At 39.4% G+C, this 16,761-nt stretch overlaps 1 protein-coding gene across 1 annotated transcript; it reads right to left on the bottom strand.

The window, feature by feature from the left end:
- Positions 1-13,326: 13,326 nt before the first annotated feature.
- On the bottom strand, positions 13,327-14,809 carry LOC113612468 (DDB1- and CUL4-associated factor 12-like protein 2). Its single transcript, XM_027092374.1, has one exon. The coding sequence runs from the start codon at positions 14,807-14,809 to the stop codon at positions 13,436-13,438; it is 1,374 nt and encodes a 457-aa protein (XP_026948175.1). The 3' UTR covers positions 13,327-13,435.
- Positions 14,810-16,761: the final 1,952 nt, after the last annotated feature.

Below are 16,761 nucleotides of genomic sequence, written 5' to 3'. Positions count from 1 at the left end.
CCGCAGTGGACCCTCTCTGTTTCAGAGCATGGGACCCAGGCATGCGGGCCTCAGCAGTTGTGGCTCACGGGCTCTAGAGCTTAGGCTCAGTAGTTGTGGTGCACGGGCTTAGTTGCTCTGCAGCACGTGGGATCTTCCCGGACCAGGGCTCGAACCCATGTCCGCATTGGCAGGCAGACTCTTAACCACTGTGCCACCAGGGAAACCCCTCAGTTTTTTGAGAAATTGTAAGTAGTATTGTATTTTAAATTTTGGTGTCTACATGTTGATTGCTAGCATGTGGAAATGCAATTAATTTTTGCATGTTTTCATATAGCCTATGATCTTGCTGAAATCGTGTGTTCTATGATTTCTTTTTGTAGATTCTCTGGGATTTTCTATATAGACAATCAGATGTCATCTCCAAATAAGGACAATTTTACTTCTTCCTTTATGATTCATATTTAATTAATTTATTTATTTACCTTGCAATGTTTAGGATTTTCATCACTATTGTAAGTGAGAATTGTGAGCGAGGACATCCTTGCATTGTCCATGAACTTAGGAGAAAGCTTTTTCACCATTACGTATAACGTTAGATGTTGTCTCTTTGTAGCTAGTCCTAATTAAGATGAAGAAGTTTCCTTCTATTCCTATTTTTCTGTAATTATTTATCATGAACGAGTATTGAATTTTGTCAAGTGCTTTTTCTGCATTGATTGATATGCTCATGTGATTTTTTTCTTTAGGCTTTTAATATGATGAATTATACTAATTTTCAAATATTTAACCAGCCTTGCATACCTGGAAAAACCTTACTTATATGGTCATGGTGAATAATTCTTTGTATATATTGCTGAATTCTGTTTGCCAATATTAGTTAAGGATATCTGCATGTATATTCAGGAGGGATAATGGTCTGTAGTTTTCTTGTATTCTCTTTGTCTGGTTTTGGTATCAGGGTATTACTAACTTCAGAAAATGAATTGGAAATTGGTGTTAATTCTTCTTTAAACATTTGATAGACTTCTAGATTTTGGGGGAGAGTTATTAAATTACCAATTAAAGTTCATTAATAATTACACTTCTATTAAAATTGTATATTTCATATTAAGTAACTTGAGGTAGTTTTTGTTTTTCAAGGAATAGATCCTTTTCACCTAATTTATCAAATTTATCTGTGAAGAGATTTTTGTAGTTTTCTCTTATTATCCTTTGATGTCTTTAGGGTCTGTATTGATATCCTTTGTTTTATTCCCAATGTTGATTATATGTATCTTTGCTCTTTGTAAGTCTTGCTAGACGTTTGTCAATTTTATTGAACTTTTCAAAGAATCAAATCTTTAGTTTCACTGATTTTCTCTATTGTTTTCCTGTTTTCAATTCCATTGATTTTTAAAATCTTTATTATATTCTTTCTTCTATTTTCTTTGGACCTATTTTGCTCTTCTTTTCCTAGGTTTTTGAGATGGGAGCTTAGATTATTGATTTGATACTTTTCTTTTTTTCTAATGTACATGTTCAGTGCTATAAATTTCCATCTCAGTACTGCTTTAGCTGCTTCCTACAAATTTTGATATTTTTTACTTTCATTTTCATTCATTTCAATGTACAGTTGACCCTTGAACAACACAGATTGGAACTGTGTGGTTCCCCTCATGCATAGATTTTTTTTCAGTTGTAAATACAGCAGTACTACAGGATCTGTGGTTTGTTGAATCTGCAGATGTGGAACCGAGATATGGAGGAACCATGTATACAGAGGGCCAACTATAAGTTACATGTGGATTTTCGACTACTTGGAGAGTCAGTGTCCCTAACCCCCATGTTGTTCAGGGGTCAACTGTATATTTTATTACCCTATGAGACTTCCTCTTTGACACATGCATTATTTAAATGTGTGTTGTTTAGTTTCCAAGTGCTTGGATTTCCCTAATATCATTATGTTATTTAATTTAGCTTGATTTCATTGTGTTTAAAGAATACACTCTGTATGATTTTAAATGTTTATATTTGTTGAATTCTCTTTTTTGTCTGAGGATATGGTCTATCTTGTACATATTGTATGGGAACATGTAAAGAATATGTATTCTGCTGTTGTTGGGTAGAGTATGCCATAAATGTCAATTAGATGCTATTAGATGATGGTATTGTTTTCTTCTATGCCCTTGCTATATTCTACTTAGATGTTTTATCAGTTGTCAGGAGAAGGGTGTTAAAGTATTGTGGATTTGTCTACTTCTTCTTTCAATTCTATGAGCTTTGTCTCCTATAATTTGCATTTCTGTTCTTTGATATATACACATTTAGAGTTTCTATGTGTCCTTGGGGTATTGACTCTTTTATATAATATCCTTCTCTGTCTTTGGCAATTTTCTTTGCTCTGAAGTTGACTTTATCTGATATTAATATAGCCACTCCTGCTTTCCTTTGATTAAATTTTGCATTATATATATGTGTGTGTGTGTGTGTGTGTGTATATATATATATATATATATATATATATATATATATATATTTACATTCAACCTGACTATATTACTATATTTGAAGAAAGTTTCTTGTAGACAGAATACAGCTGGGTCAGGCTTTATAAATCCATTGTAATAATCTCTGAGTTTTAATTGGCATATTTAGATCATATACATTTAATACAATTATTGATATGTTAGGGCTTAAGTCTGCCATTGTATTCTTTTGCTTATGTCTTTGTTCTCTCCACTTTTGGTTGACTCTTTTACTTTTCCTACCTTGCTGTGGGTTATTTGAACATTTTTTACAATTCAATTTTGATTCGTTTATAGTATTTTTGAGTATCAAAGGCTCAATAAGACATGGTCCCTGCCCTTGAGGGAATCATAGCAAACAGCAGTAGTTCTCAACCCTGTATGAACATCAGGGTAACTTGTTGATATATATATATACATGATAGATGATAGGTAAATAGACATTATAGAGACATTATATATTATATCTCTAGCTCGCTCTATCTATCTATCTATCTATCTTCCTGTATCCTGCATAGGGATTCTAATTTTGTGGGACTGAGTTACGACCCAGGGTCTGATGTTTAAAACCTCCACAATTCAATTCTTTTTGTTGTTATAACAGCTTTATTGAGATATAATTCACACATCATAAAATTCACAACTTTAAAAGTGTGTAATTCTTTGGTTTACAGTATATTTACAGAGTTTTGCAACAATCAGAACTATCTACTTTCTACCTCTATGGATTTGCTTATTCTGGACCTTTCATATAAACAGAATAATAAAATAGGCGGTCTTTTGTGAGTGGCTTCTTTCACTTGGCATTTTTTCAGGGGTCATCCATGTTATAGCATGTGTTATACTTTATTCCCATCTATTGTTGAATAATATACCATTGTATAGATATATCATAAGTTGTTTATCCATTTTTCAGTTGATCACTATTTGGGTTATTTTTACCTAATGGCTATTATTAGTAATGTTGCTATAAGCATTCTTGGACAAATTCTGTGTGGATCCAAAGTTTGATTCTGATATCCCACTAAAACTGTGAACCAATAATCTAGAGCATCACTGTCTATTATAATCTTCTGCAATAGTAGAAGTAGTGTGTATTGGCAATATCCAAAGCGGTAGCTGCTGGCCAGATGTTATTATTAACCACTTGTCGGAACTGTGGTGAAATTTTATTTCATTTTAATTAATTTTAATTTTACTAGCCACATGTCACTAGTGGCTACCATACTGGACAGCATAGAAGGAGACCTGGATTTAGGAAGGTAAATATTGAAAATAAAATATGGATTGGTAAAGAATGAGGATGTAGGACAATATAGGAAATTATTTAAAAATTCCATTTTGAGGAGACAAGGGTCAGAATTAGGCCAGTAGTAGCAGGAAATAACCTGAGGAGAAAAATCCAAGAGACATTTTAGACTAGACATGAATAGGTTGATGATTTAGGGGAATGGAGAGGGAGGAGTCTAGTCTTAAGCCCTGCTATATGTCTAGACCTCACCTTGATATGTGTACATCTGTTTAGGCTCGTTTGTTAATGTTTAGCAACATAGAGGCATTCCCTCTAAACTCTGCCATTATTCAATTGACCAAAATCTGGAACTCATTGGTAGAAAAAGTGTATTCACTACAGATGTGAACATGTTAACAGTTACCATTACAATTTTAAGGATTGCCATTCTTATTTTTTTATTTAATTAGAAGTTTCAATATTTATTTTTACATAGAAAAATACACTTAGCATGCAATGCTTGTGCTATTATTATACTGAATAAATAAGCAAGGAAAAATCTGTGACTCTTAACTTCAGAGATGAATTTGTAATCTACAGAGGTTTTCCTATCACTATTGTCTAAAGATGGGTATTCTTCTATTTTATATTTGCAAAGCATATGAGGAACTTGGGTAGCAGTTATGTAGTAGCTACTGTAAAATAGTACTGAATTCACAGTGCATGTTTATTCTTTCAGGTTCTATCACTGTTATTTAATTGTTAATGGAAAGAGAATTAGTGCAGTGCATGCTTGTTTTGACAGTGGCAGCTCTAATGATTAGTAAAAATGTAGTCAATAAGACACATTTTATAAAAAAGCAATGAGATACGTAATTATCCCTTTCCTCATCTCAACCATGTTTTTCTCAGCTTGTCTTTCAGCTGTAGAATATACTTATAGTACAGTGATAAACAACGTACAGTGATGTAGATGTAAGACATACATTCCCTTTATATTTATTGAATGACTAAGATAAAAGCTTTTTCAGTGGGTTTTCAGAAGAGTGATATATCTCATTTTATTAAGTCAAACGTTTAATCCTTGTTCTGCTTCTTAATTAGCTGTATGACATGAGTAAACACATTCACTCTGGTTTAACTTTAATCCTCTATAAAATCATCTGGTTGCTAGTAAACAAGGATATTCAAATTACAACAATAACATGTCATATTTTATCCACCAGACTGGAAAAAATGAAAATATTTAAAAATATCAAGTGTTGGTGAGGATATGAGACAAAAGGAAATTTTATACACCATTTACAAGAATAAAACTTGACACAGCCAGTGTTAGTTTTCTATTGCTGCCCAACAAATTACCACAAACTGAGCAGCTTAAAACAATCTCCATTTATTACCCCACACTTCTGTAGGTTAGAAGTCCAGACACAACAGAACTGGGTTATCTGCTTAGAATCTTACAAGGATGAAATCAAGATCTTGGTCTACCTTGTTCTTGTCCAGAGAGAGACTCTGGGGAAGAATCTACTTCTAAGTTTGTTCATGTTGTTGTCAGAATTCAGTTTTTTGTTTATGTTTTTGTCTTTTTTGTGTGTGTGTGGTTGAAGGACTGAAATTCCCATTTTCTTGCTGACTGTTGGCTGGGGGTCACTATCAACTCCTATAAGCCACCCACAGATCCTATTAATGTCACTTCTCCATCTTCAAAGTCAGCAACAGAGAATATCTCTTGTGTCAAAAACCTCTCGTGGTTCAATTTTTTTCTCTCCAGGAAGAGCCCAGTCCCTTTTAAGAGTTCACCTGATTAAGTCCACCCCAGATAATCTCCCTATTTTAAAATCCACTGATTTGAGATTTTAATTATATCTGCAAAATCCCCTAACAGCATGATTATTTCTTGTATTGCTGGGAGAAGGTGTATGTATACCTGAGGCCAGCCATCCTTGGGGTCATCAGAATTACTCTTACCCCAGGAAGCTTAGAGTTCTGTTTTGGCAGCATGAAGCAAATTGAAAATGCACACACTCTGTAAAATGACAAGTCCTCTTCATTTAAGAAAAATCTAGAGTAGTTATCTCATGTGTGCATCACAATATTTTTTAAAATGTGTGTATTGCAACATAGTTTGAAACACAGAAAATTTGGTAAGAACCCAATTGTCCATTGATATAATACACCAATTGTGGTATATTCATATAATAGATGATCCAATGGTGAAAATAAACTAAATAGATACATACACATATCATTAGAAGATTGTAATTACATAATGTTGAGTAAAAAAAGAACAAATTGCTGAATAAATTCAGTATATAATTTATGTAAATTTTGTAATGCACTCAAAATTAATAAAAGTCATTCTGTATATTATAGATGGAAACATTTATATGTATGGACTGACTCTGGATATAACTCAGCATCTTACCACCTCTTATGACCTTGGGCAAATTATTTAATTATTCCTTTGTAAAGTGATCATCCGTAAAATGTGGATTACTATGAGGGTTAAGTAAGCAAATCTTTGGAAAGTGTTAACTGTCTAGCACATGCTAAGTACTTAAGAATTTGTTAAGTAAATATAAATAGATAACAGTATAAAACTTGAACTGGACAGATACTTGCTGAACTGTTATAGTGAGTGTTTACCTCTGGGGAGGTGAGAAGGTAATTTATAGCGTTCAAGGAGGGCTTCTACTTCATCCATGGTTTTACTTTCAGTTAATTCTAGAAGGTAGAAACATGAGTTTTTGTTACATTATGTGTACATTTTGTCATTTTAAAAATTATAAGTCAGGAAATACATTTAAAATGACCATTATAGAAGTATCTTGATCCTTAAAAATCAGAGTGTTTTACTATATGATCTTTAATGTATAGACCTACACCTACCTGTTCTTGACCATATATTCTGTAGGTGCATACTCATAATAACAGATGAATAAACTGTCATATTTATTTACCATTTTCTTTTTCTTTATAAGAAGTGACCTTAGGAAAAGCTTAATTGGTAGTATAGATTCTGAAAGGTAGTCACTTCCGTCATCTGATTTCCCATAAGTGCTGCATAATGAACAGTATACACTTTGTACCTTGATATTTGACATTTACAATGTCAGAACTAATTGCTATTATCTGAGCAGCAACTCAAAATATTGAGGTAAAATGAAGACTTGGTTATTACTTAGATTTGAAGTTTTGAGATTTTTTTAAATGTTTATATATTCTCAAAGAATGGTGGTGCCAAGTTATCATTCATTACTCAAAGCTCATACCAGCAAATTGGAAAAAATACAACAACAATAACAGATGCCGGGGGTGACTGCAGTGCTCTGCCATTAGTTTGACTTGTGTTTTTCATTTTGAGACTGGGTGAATCACCCAGAGAGAGTTATAACGTAAAACAAAGAAGATTCAAGATTTTAATAAGACATTACCTTGAGCTCCTCACGTTGAAGATAGTTTATCTCTGTCTGGAGCAAGTGTTTATATATGTGAACACTCACACAAAGATAGAGACCCCAATAAACAGGCATAGTAATGAAATCCCTTTGCAAGTGAAGATGAAATACTGGCTACTACTTATGTATATAGATGTGACACAAGGATCATTATTCTATTGAGATCTTGAAGGTCAAATATCTGTCTCTATCTAATGCTCCTTCTCAGCAGAAGGTTCTGATCCTACTATGATGTCTCTGCTTCTTTGCTTATGGGAAGTTGCCTTTTAAAAAGGGAATTATTTAATGCATGATTTTAGTCTTTTATCTTCTTCTATAGAGAATATTTATTTGGTTTTCCAGAACAATATTGTATTCTCAGGTTGCCAAATTGAAAACAGCTAGATGGGCTGGCTGAGGAAGATTATTACTGTTAACAGTTGGTGGTTTGGTCCACATTAGTCTAAATCACTGGTTTGAATGATTCTCAATGAATCGACTCATTTATAGTTATATCAATCAGCTATTATGTTGTATGTCAATATCATGAGTAATTACTGGGTAAAACCTAGTGAAAAGCAAGACAAATGAGCAAATTTATGTATTATATCTCAGTTTTGCTTTATATTCCCAATGTTAAATATCTGTGATATTTAATCCTTTGTAAGTGAAAGTGTCTAGATTTCAGAAGACCTCTGATTAACCATAGGGAAGTATGTGCAGCAAATATGTTCCCACGTGTTAACAGTGCTCAAGTCCTAATATTGAGGAAAACAAAGACTTTATGAATTATGTTTCTCCCCCATCTGTGACTATAGACTCAATACACCTTTTAAAAGTTCTTAGTGATTATATTTCTCCTAGCCTCCTATAAATAATAAAACCTCATCAGAAATTAGATGAATATAGTGTAGGACTGGCCTTATTATCAGTTAAGGTTATCAGAGATGGGAATGGATTTAAGTGTTACAGCAATTACTGAGAATATACCTTGGTCTCTTCCAAAGCTAAAATTCACCACTCCCCTATAATTATAGTTGGGAATGTGGAGCTAGAGAAGATTAATGGACATTTAGGTGTTAAGACTCAAACTAAAATTGTGGCATATAATAAGCAGGATGTTTTGGGGGAAAAAATGAGTATCCAAAAAAACTGAAAGTCTCTAGTGTTAGAGGTTCTTCAAATTAGCCTCTGGCTATGAATTTTATATATATATATATATATGTATATATAATTCATATATATATTATAATTATTATTATAACATAATTTTAACCAGGAAAGGCTAAAGTACAACACAGATTCTTGAAATTGGTAGGTGCTGGGTCATGTCTTCTCTTTGCTCCGCATCTGGATCAGGAACATTTAATCACTATTCTGCAGACACTGAGGTAGTGCCTATGTAACTCTCACCCTACTTGTCTGAAATCAGCTGGTTTGATGAGATGAGAAGAGGTAAATAGAAAACCAGTCTGTCAGGTATTAATGGGACCAAGGGTCCCATGGTCAATTTTGAAACACACTGAAATCTTTATCCTTCTTGGAGAGCATGCAGTTGATTACTATTGCAATTGTTCTGGCAAAAGGCCTCCGTGGACTTCCACATTACATGAAAACGAATTTGTCTCACCTTTAGCGTCTTGCTGCATTGAGCACCATTGATCATTTCCTCCTCCTCCCCTCTCCAACCAGGCCTTTTAAAATGTGTCTTCATTGTTTTTTTCCCCTTATGTTTACTAAAGAAATACATGTCAGTACAGACTGTTCAAATATTACATAAATATATAAAATAGGAAAAAAGTCCCCTATTATACCATCTCTTAGAGACATACAGTTAATGCTTTTGTATATATTCTTATATATACTGTATGCTTATTCCTCTCATCTTCCTCCTCCTAGTTGAAACAAAAATGGGATTATAGTATGTCTCTGGTTTGCAATTTTCTTATTTCATCTAACATTATCAAGGCTACTTCTCCATGTCAGTAAATAATCAACTCCAGAATTGTCTAGTATTCCATCATTTGGAGAAGGGTCCAGCTAGCCAAGCCCATCCATGGACAGTTCTCCAACTGTGCTTGCCGTTTCAAAAATCACTCCTGCTATTGATGCTCTTTTGGATTTCTTTTTTTTTTTTTTACAGTCATATCATCTGCAAATAATTATAACTTCTTTCTTTTCCAATATTTATACTTTTTATTTTCCTATCTTTTAAAACTGCCATATCTGGAATTTTTATAATAATATTAAATACTAGTGATGATTTTTAGAATCCTTGTTTTGTTCCTTACTTTCATAGGAATTCCTCTGTGAGGAATTTTATTGTTCTATTTAACTCTGTTCAATGTTGTACCATTAAGGAAGACTATGGTTCAGGTTTGAAACACAACACACGTACACACTCACCATGTGAAGATTATATTTCTTCATACTTTACTAAGGACTTTATCAGAATTGTAGTAGGGTTTTATTAAATTATTTATTAGAATTTATTAACATGAGCATGTGTCTTATTTGACCTGTTAATATGATACATTGAAATAATAGATTTCTCAATAAGTGAACATGCTTTGCATTCAAGGAACTAGCTTCACTTTGCCAGGGTATGGTTTCCTTTTAATGCACTGATGGATTATATTCAGTGTTTTTAAAAGATACATTTCATTTATTTATCTATATATGTAAAACTGGTCTCTTCTCATTTTGCACAATTTTAGTCAGGGTTTTTATTAATACTATGCTGGCCTCATATAGGAAAGAGTAAACTTTTCTCTTTGGGCCCTGAAGTGGCTCAAAATGAAATATTCCTTGACAATGTGAAATAATTTATTTGTGAGACCGCCAGGCTGAGCATGCCTATTATATGTTTATATGTTTATGTGTGTGATTTTCTTGGAGGAAAGGGAAGGTTAAACAAGATAGCATTCTCAGTTTTCTGTTCTTGTTTCTCATTACTTCTGGGAAAAGGTTTAGTTATTTGTATCTTCTGATAATTTCTTCACTCAGATTTTACAGTTACCTGCCTTATAAATAAATCTGTGCCTGTGGTTATTTTTTCTTTTTCACCTCTAATTCTCTGTATTTGTGCTTTTGTGATCGTGATGCTGAGGAAAAGAGCATCCTCCCCTGGACACCCCATTTGTCCTTTGGTAGAATGGGAAAAGTGGCAGAGACCTGCACCTGTGGGATTGAGGCAGGAACTCAAACACAGGCTAGTAGCAGCTGGTGATGAGGTGATACTCCACCTCTGTGAGGCTGCCAGGGCTTTGGCATGACTGCCAGGCATACTGGTGCCAGCAGTAAAACTGGCCTTTTGTGACTGAGGTGGAGACTCAAAAGTTATTGTAATTATAAAATAATTAGAAATATTTGTTGTCTCATGCTGATGAGGTCATGGCATTTGAATAAAATAAGCCTCTTCTATTTTATATCCCCCCCCCTTTTATAGGCTTTTCTATTCTGCTTGCCCCTAAAAGGGAGCGTTTCCCAGCGTTTCATATCACTCACCTTCCCAGCAGTGAGAAATCTCATTCTGGAATATATAACCAGTTCTTCACTGGGTGTGTTCTCCTGATGCCAAATAGGCACCGCAAATTCAACATGTCCGCAATTGAGTTAATCACCCTCCACGTGTATCATCTGTGGCTATATTTTCTATATTCATTTGTTGCCACTATTCATTTGCATTCAATCTCAGAGCCTTAGAGTCCACCTGAATTCTTTGGCTTTCTTCACCCTTCACGTGAAATACCAAATACTGCTTGTTCACTTAATTTTCCCCTCATTTTTCTAATACCTTCCTCCCTCTCCACACTTACCTCAAATATCCTAGCGCAGGCTCTCATCATCTCCTTCTTGGATTTTCTTCAGTGACATGTGATGCATTGAATACAAGAGAAACCAGGGTGCAATAAACCAGGAAACGCTACTAGCTCCAGCTAAGCATTTAAGAAATGTAGTCTTTTATAATCCATCTGCAGATATGTGAACCTGAACTGTAGGTGTTCTCTGCCTTTGGTTTGACAGTATTTTTATTGCTTGCCCTCATTTCCTCATATTCTTGATCTTTGTTTCAGAACCTACTTGGTACTCTGACCACAAATCTAGTTAACTCAGCCACAGTGGCTTAGAAACAAAGGATCAAGATCAAGTGGATATCTGATTGGCAAAGAGCACAGAATTTGATGACACACTGTTGGCAAGAGTGTGGTAAAGCAGGCTTGCATACATTACTTATGGGAGGTTAAGTTGATAGGACCTCTTTGGAGGGTAATTTGGCAATGGCTATTAAATATAAAATTGACCCAGAAATTTCATTTCTAGGAATTTATCCCTGCAGATACACTTACACATGTGCATAAAGATGTATGCACCTAAGTAATCATTGCAGAACAGTTCATAGTAACAGAAAATAAGAACCAATATAAATGCTCATCAAAAGTGTAATGAAGAAATAAAATATGTTCCAGCCATATTTTAGGGAATAATATACAATTAAAATGAATTAGGTAGATATGTATGAGAAAGACTCTAAGGTTTTGTGATAAAAAAGGCACAGGTATGTAAAACATGTGCTACCATTTGTGTAAAAATTGCATACACACATACATATGTGTTTATATATGTATAGACTATCTCTAAATGGATAGACACACAAGATGTACTGCCTTTGAGCTATGGGCAGATCAGGGAACTTGGGGTATGACACTCACTTTTCACTATACACCTTTTATAAAGTATGATTCTTTTTTCATATGCAAGTATTACTTAAGTTAAAATAAAACAAAACAAAAATAGAGACCAAGTGGGAAGTCTTGATAGATGTAGTTTAAAATATATGAAATATCTGCATATGTAAAATGGCATACATCTATGCCTTTTCCTCACATGGGAAGTAACATATACATATACACAAATACACAGTATATGTGAGTAGGTGGTTATAAGCACAATATGTATGTTTGTGTAAATGAAAACCAGTGTGTTAAATCATCTTAAAAGCACGACAAGACCCCTAACTGTCCTAACCTGTAGCAAGTATATTTAGATAAGGTATTGAAGATGTCATTGAATGTTTTAACCCATAATAGAATAAGTTTGCTGTTCAAAAACAAATGTACAGAGTACTGTATGCATAGGTGATATTTCAGCTTCAGTTTCTCTCCTGGAAGATTTTGACTTTGATAAATATATTCCTAGAAGGACAATTAAGAAAAAGTAAAATGTATGTTTAAGCATTCAAAAACTTCAGCCTAGCACTTAATTACTAAAATGCTGAATATGTTTTATTTTTTTTTCCTGCAATACATCATATACTCAATCCAGATAGAAGACTTATCCAGGTATACAATAAAAAATTGTCAACACCTGCATTGAGCACAACAGTCAGCCTTTCTCTGTAAATGGCTGCCTGGATAGTGTTACCTGAAATGTAAAGAAATGTTTACCCCAAAAAGTACCTCCCTGATTGTCCTGCCACATATAGGCCAGTTTTGATTAGCTCTTAAAATCTGTACCATAAATGCTACCCAAGGAAGCAGGCCATAATACAGCAGATTTAAACAAGAAGGCTAAATTTCTACTAAATAATCAAAACTGTGATTAATAGGATGAACATCATTGTGAGATTTCTTAACAAAGAGAACATATTTTAAAGTATTTTATACACCAACAATATACAAACAACAAACACTGAGTTTCCAACCTCCAAATGAAACATACCCCAAATGGTGGCAATCTAGAACTTGAAATGCATTTTCTAATTGGAGCAGGGCTATAAACCTGCTCTGTTACATGATGGGTTGTTCCTCAGACCAGCCCAAAAGACACTTTTTAGCACACATTTTCCAGAAATACATCTGAAATGTGTAAAAGACCTGAACATACTGTTGAAATACTGATAAAACTAAAGTACTAAATTGTTGTCGGAACCATGACTACATCAGCCAAGAGAAACAGCATATGTGAATCACTCAGAGAGAACACAGTTAAGGATTAGTCAAAATTCTTTGTAAGAGAGGCAAAAAAAAAAAAAAAATGGTGATATTGGAGGAGGTGCAGAAAAATCTGAAAGCCAAGTTTTGATTGCCCAAGAGACCACTTTTGCCTTCTGTTTCTTTCTCTCTCTTTGCCTAACACACTGAGCAGAGGTAAGTTGGGCCCTTTCCACCTGGAAGATAAAAGCCACACAGAGTAAAAGCACAAACACAGAGTGAAGGAGGAAATCGAGAGGGGACTGGAAGGTGTATCTGGGCACTTTGAGGACACGGAGGCCATCCTTAGCTCCAGAGGCCGGCATAGTTCCCGTGGAGGCCGGAAGGGAGAGGCCCCCCAGCGACGAAGAGCTTCATCTCGGGCCAGTTGTAGCAGTGCGTGTAGAGCGCGTTGGGGAGCTCGCCGATGCCACCGAAGTAGTTCACCCACAGGTCATCGTGGTTGAGCCAGCCTCTGCCACAGGTGAGCTTGAGCTTCCTCCCTGCGGGCCCCGGAGAGAAGTGCGGGCTGGCCGAGGCCCTCTCCTCCAGGAACGTCTGCGCGCGGATGTCATAGAAGAGCAGGGAGCCGTGGCCCGTGCCCACGGTGACGATGTGCTGGTAGAAGCTCAGGGAGCGCACACCCGTGCCGCCCTCTCGGGAGCACAGGGGCCGGATGTTCTGCTGGCGCTGCCGCGGATCCAGGAAGGAGACGTGGGACTGGGAGCCCACCGCGTACAGGGACAACTCGTCGCAGTAGGTCAGGCACACGTTCTCTCGGCAGTAGGGCAGCCTGATGGACAGCAGCCTGGACAGGTTGCTCTGGGCTTTCCACAGGTGGAAGTAGCCGTCCAGGGACACGGCTCCCAGCTCCTGGTTCTTGCCGCTGAAGGCCAGGGCCCGCACCTTGCGGTTACTGGGGTTGGTGCTGGCCCTGGGGATGGTCTCCACGTCCCTGGGACGGATGTGGGCGTACAGGGGGAGGCCCGCGTCGTTGTGCCAGGCGATGCTGCCGTGGAACATGTCGGGGTCCATCTTCCAGAGCGCCACGGTGCCGTCGCGGGAGCCACTCACGGCCACCGTGTCGCTCATCCAGGCGATGGCGAAGATCCAGTCCTTGTGGCCGTGGCGGTCGCCCAGGCACACGGGGTCCAGCGTGGGCAGCTGGTAGACGGCCAGGCTATTGGGGTTCTCGCCCCCGGTGGCCAGAAGCGTCTTGGAGGGATTCAGCTGGATGGCGTGGATGCCGCAGTTCGGCTGGGCGCGGGCCGACCCGGGCCCGCGGTCCCGCATCAGGGGGATGCGCGTGATGTGGCCCGACTGCACGTCCACCACGAAGAGCGTGTTGCACTTGGTGCCGCACACCACCTGCCTGGCGTTCAGCCACTGCGACGCGAACACCTTGTTGAGGGTGCCCAGCGCCAGCTCGCGCTCCCTCAGCAGCTCGGGCAGCTTCCGCACCGCGTAGCCGCGCAGCTTGCCCTCGAAGCCCGGGAGCCCGGCGCGGCCCCGCGCCCCCACCTCGCGGCCCTTCAGGTAGTGCAGCAGCGAGCGCAGCGCCGCCGGCCGCTTGGGCTTCTTGGGAGGCAGCGGCCCGTCCCCACCCGCCGCCGAGCCCAGCGACGACGCCGCGAGCGCCGGCGCTTTCCGCTTCCTGCTACCTGTTTGCCTCGGGGCCATGGTGGGCGGCGGGCGAGTGGCGGCGGCGGGGACGGCTGCGTCGGCCGGGGGCCGGGGCGTCCGCGGGGCGCGGAGCCAACAGAGTCCGGGGCGCGGCGGCGACGGAGGCGAGGGCGGCCGGGCCGGACGAGGAGAGGTGTCCGGGGGGAGCGGAGCGCAGGCGGCGCGCGGCGGCTGGGGTGGCGGCGGCGCGAATCGAAGCGAGGGCGGGAAGCGCGGCCGGCGGCGCGGCGGGAGCGAAGTCGATGTGGGACGAGGACGACGCGGGGGGCGAGTGTGAGGGGGCGGAGGCGGCGGGGGGAGCGGGCCTGGGGTACTGGATAGCACACGCCGGACTGGGAGGGGTGGGATAGGTGCGGGAGCGAGGGGGGGAAGTGGAGCCCGCGAGGAGGGGGAGACTCACCCAGGACCAGCGCTTCGGGATTCCCAAGGCTTCTCCGTGTGGACACATCTAGTGCGCCTGCCCATGCCCCCTGATATCCTACTTGTGGAGTTTCACTACCCTCTGGACAGGAACCAAGTAGCCTTCTTAAAATCCTTACTTAAATAATTCTGAAAGCTAAAATACAGTCAAGTATGAGGCTAGAAGGAGCGCTGAAGTTATCTGTCGAAGAAACAAATGTGCCCTTGGTGCAATTTCGGGAGACTCTTTGCTGCAATTAGATAGTGAACTTGACCAGGGATGGTAGTGTTTGGCAGAGGCAAAGAGGCCCTCCCCATTAGGTCTCGCCTGCAGCCCCTCCTGTCTCAGCCCCTCTACCGGTGTCTGTTAAAATGTTTCAACCTATTTTTTAAACCAGTTTTTCCCTGTATTTCTCAAATTGAGTCCCCTGAGCTCCTGCACCAGAATCTTTGAGGGGTGCATTCCAAATGTAGTTCCCCAGGCTCCACTTCCCGCCGGGGTGGGGTTAGGACCCTGTGGTCAAGAGGGAAGCCTCAGGATCTGAGGGGACGGCACTGAGGATGGGCGTGGGTGTTCAGGGTGTTGACTTCTCTTGAACCTCAGAGCCCTCAGGCGGTGGAGCTGACTGGAAGAGGGCTAGGAGACTGAGGGATACCCCTTTCTCTGCTCTGGGGAGGGAAGGGTCAGTCCTCACTGTCAGTCTCAGGAGAAGCCCGGGGAGCCTGGGCAGAGCCCTGTCATGTGTGAGAGGCCCCCTGGGACGTTGGCGCAGGGTCCTGAGGGATGCACAGGATTTCCAGAATCACATAGTGAAGAACTTTCCAAAAGGATATAACCACATAAACACAGTGGTGAAGAGTAGGAATTCAGAGCATGCGTTTAGCAGTCTAAGGATTTGGACGGTCCATACGTGGCTCTGCAGCTTCAGAGCAGCCGCAGTGGCAAGCCCATATCCAGGCATGCTCAGTTACGCAGAGTTACAAGTGGCTGGTGGCTGATACCAACTCTGCACACACCCCAATCTTCTGCTATAAAACTGTGTTTGCTCAGTGGGTGCATATGGGGAGGGGAGGTGGATTAACTTTTCTGATCCATCAGTGGAAAGCATGGGAGTTACTTTGTTGCTGCTTTTATGCCCCTTCACCAAGCCCTTTTTGCGACCCCACCTCAAATGCACAAACTCCAAGTATGTAAACCATGGGTCCTTCCCACCACTCCAGTCCAGCTGCGAAGTCCCAGTGCCCACTCCTCCCCCATATTCCTCCCCATGTTTAATGCGATATCAAGATGTGGGTGAGGATGGTGGATAGGGAGTGACCTGACAATGAAAAGAGTGCTGACAACTTCATAATTAGAACTGATGTTACTCGAGAATAACTGACTGCAAATTCCTTTAACTTAACCTACCATGATGTTTTCCTTTTTTTTTTTTTAATTCAACCTCAGAAAAATGGATATTATACAGTAAGACTTCATGGCATATTTTTTACTGTTGTGGTAGAACAAATAGGCTGAACGTTTGAGGAGATAGATAGATAGACAGATAGAT

The sequence above is a fragment of the Aethalodelphis obliquidens genome, unplaced genomic scaffold (assembly GCF_003676395.1).
Source record: "Aethalodelphis obliquidens isolate GAN/ISIS:26980383/991018 unplaced genomic scaffold, ASM367639v1 scaffold77, whole genome shotgun sequence".
In the NCBI taxonomy this organism is placed as follows: domain Eukaryota; kingdom Metazoa; phylum Chordata; class Mammalia; order Artiodactyla; family Delphinidae; genus Aethalodelphis; species Aethalodelphis obliquidens.
Note: the sequence above shows the minus strand (reverse complement) of the source record. Positions and strands in the feature narration are given on the sequence as shown.

What these genes read in the sequence shown, in the direction of transcription:
- LOC113612468 (XM_027092374.1), bottom strand. Translation starts at nt 14,809, where the DNA reads ATGGCCCCGAGGCAAACAGGTAGCAGGAAGCGGAAAGCGCCGGCGCTC.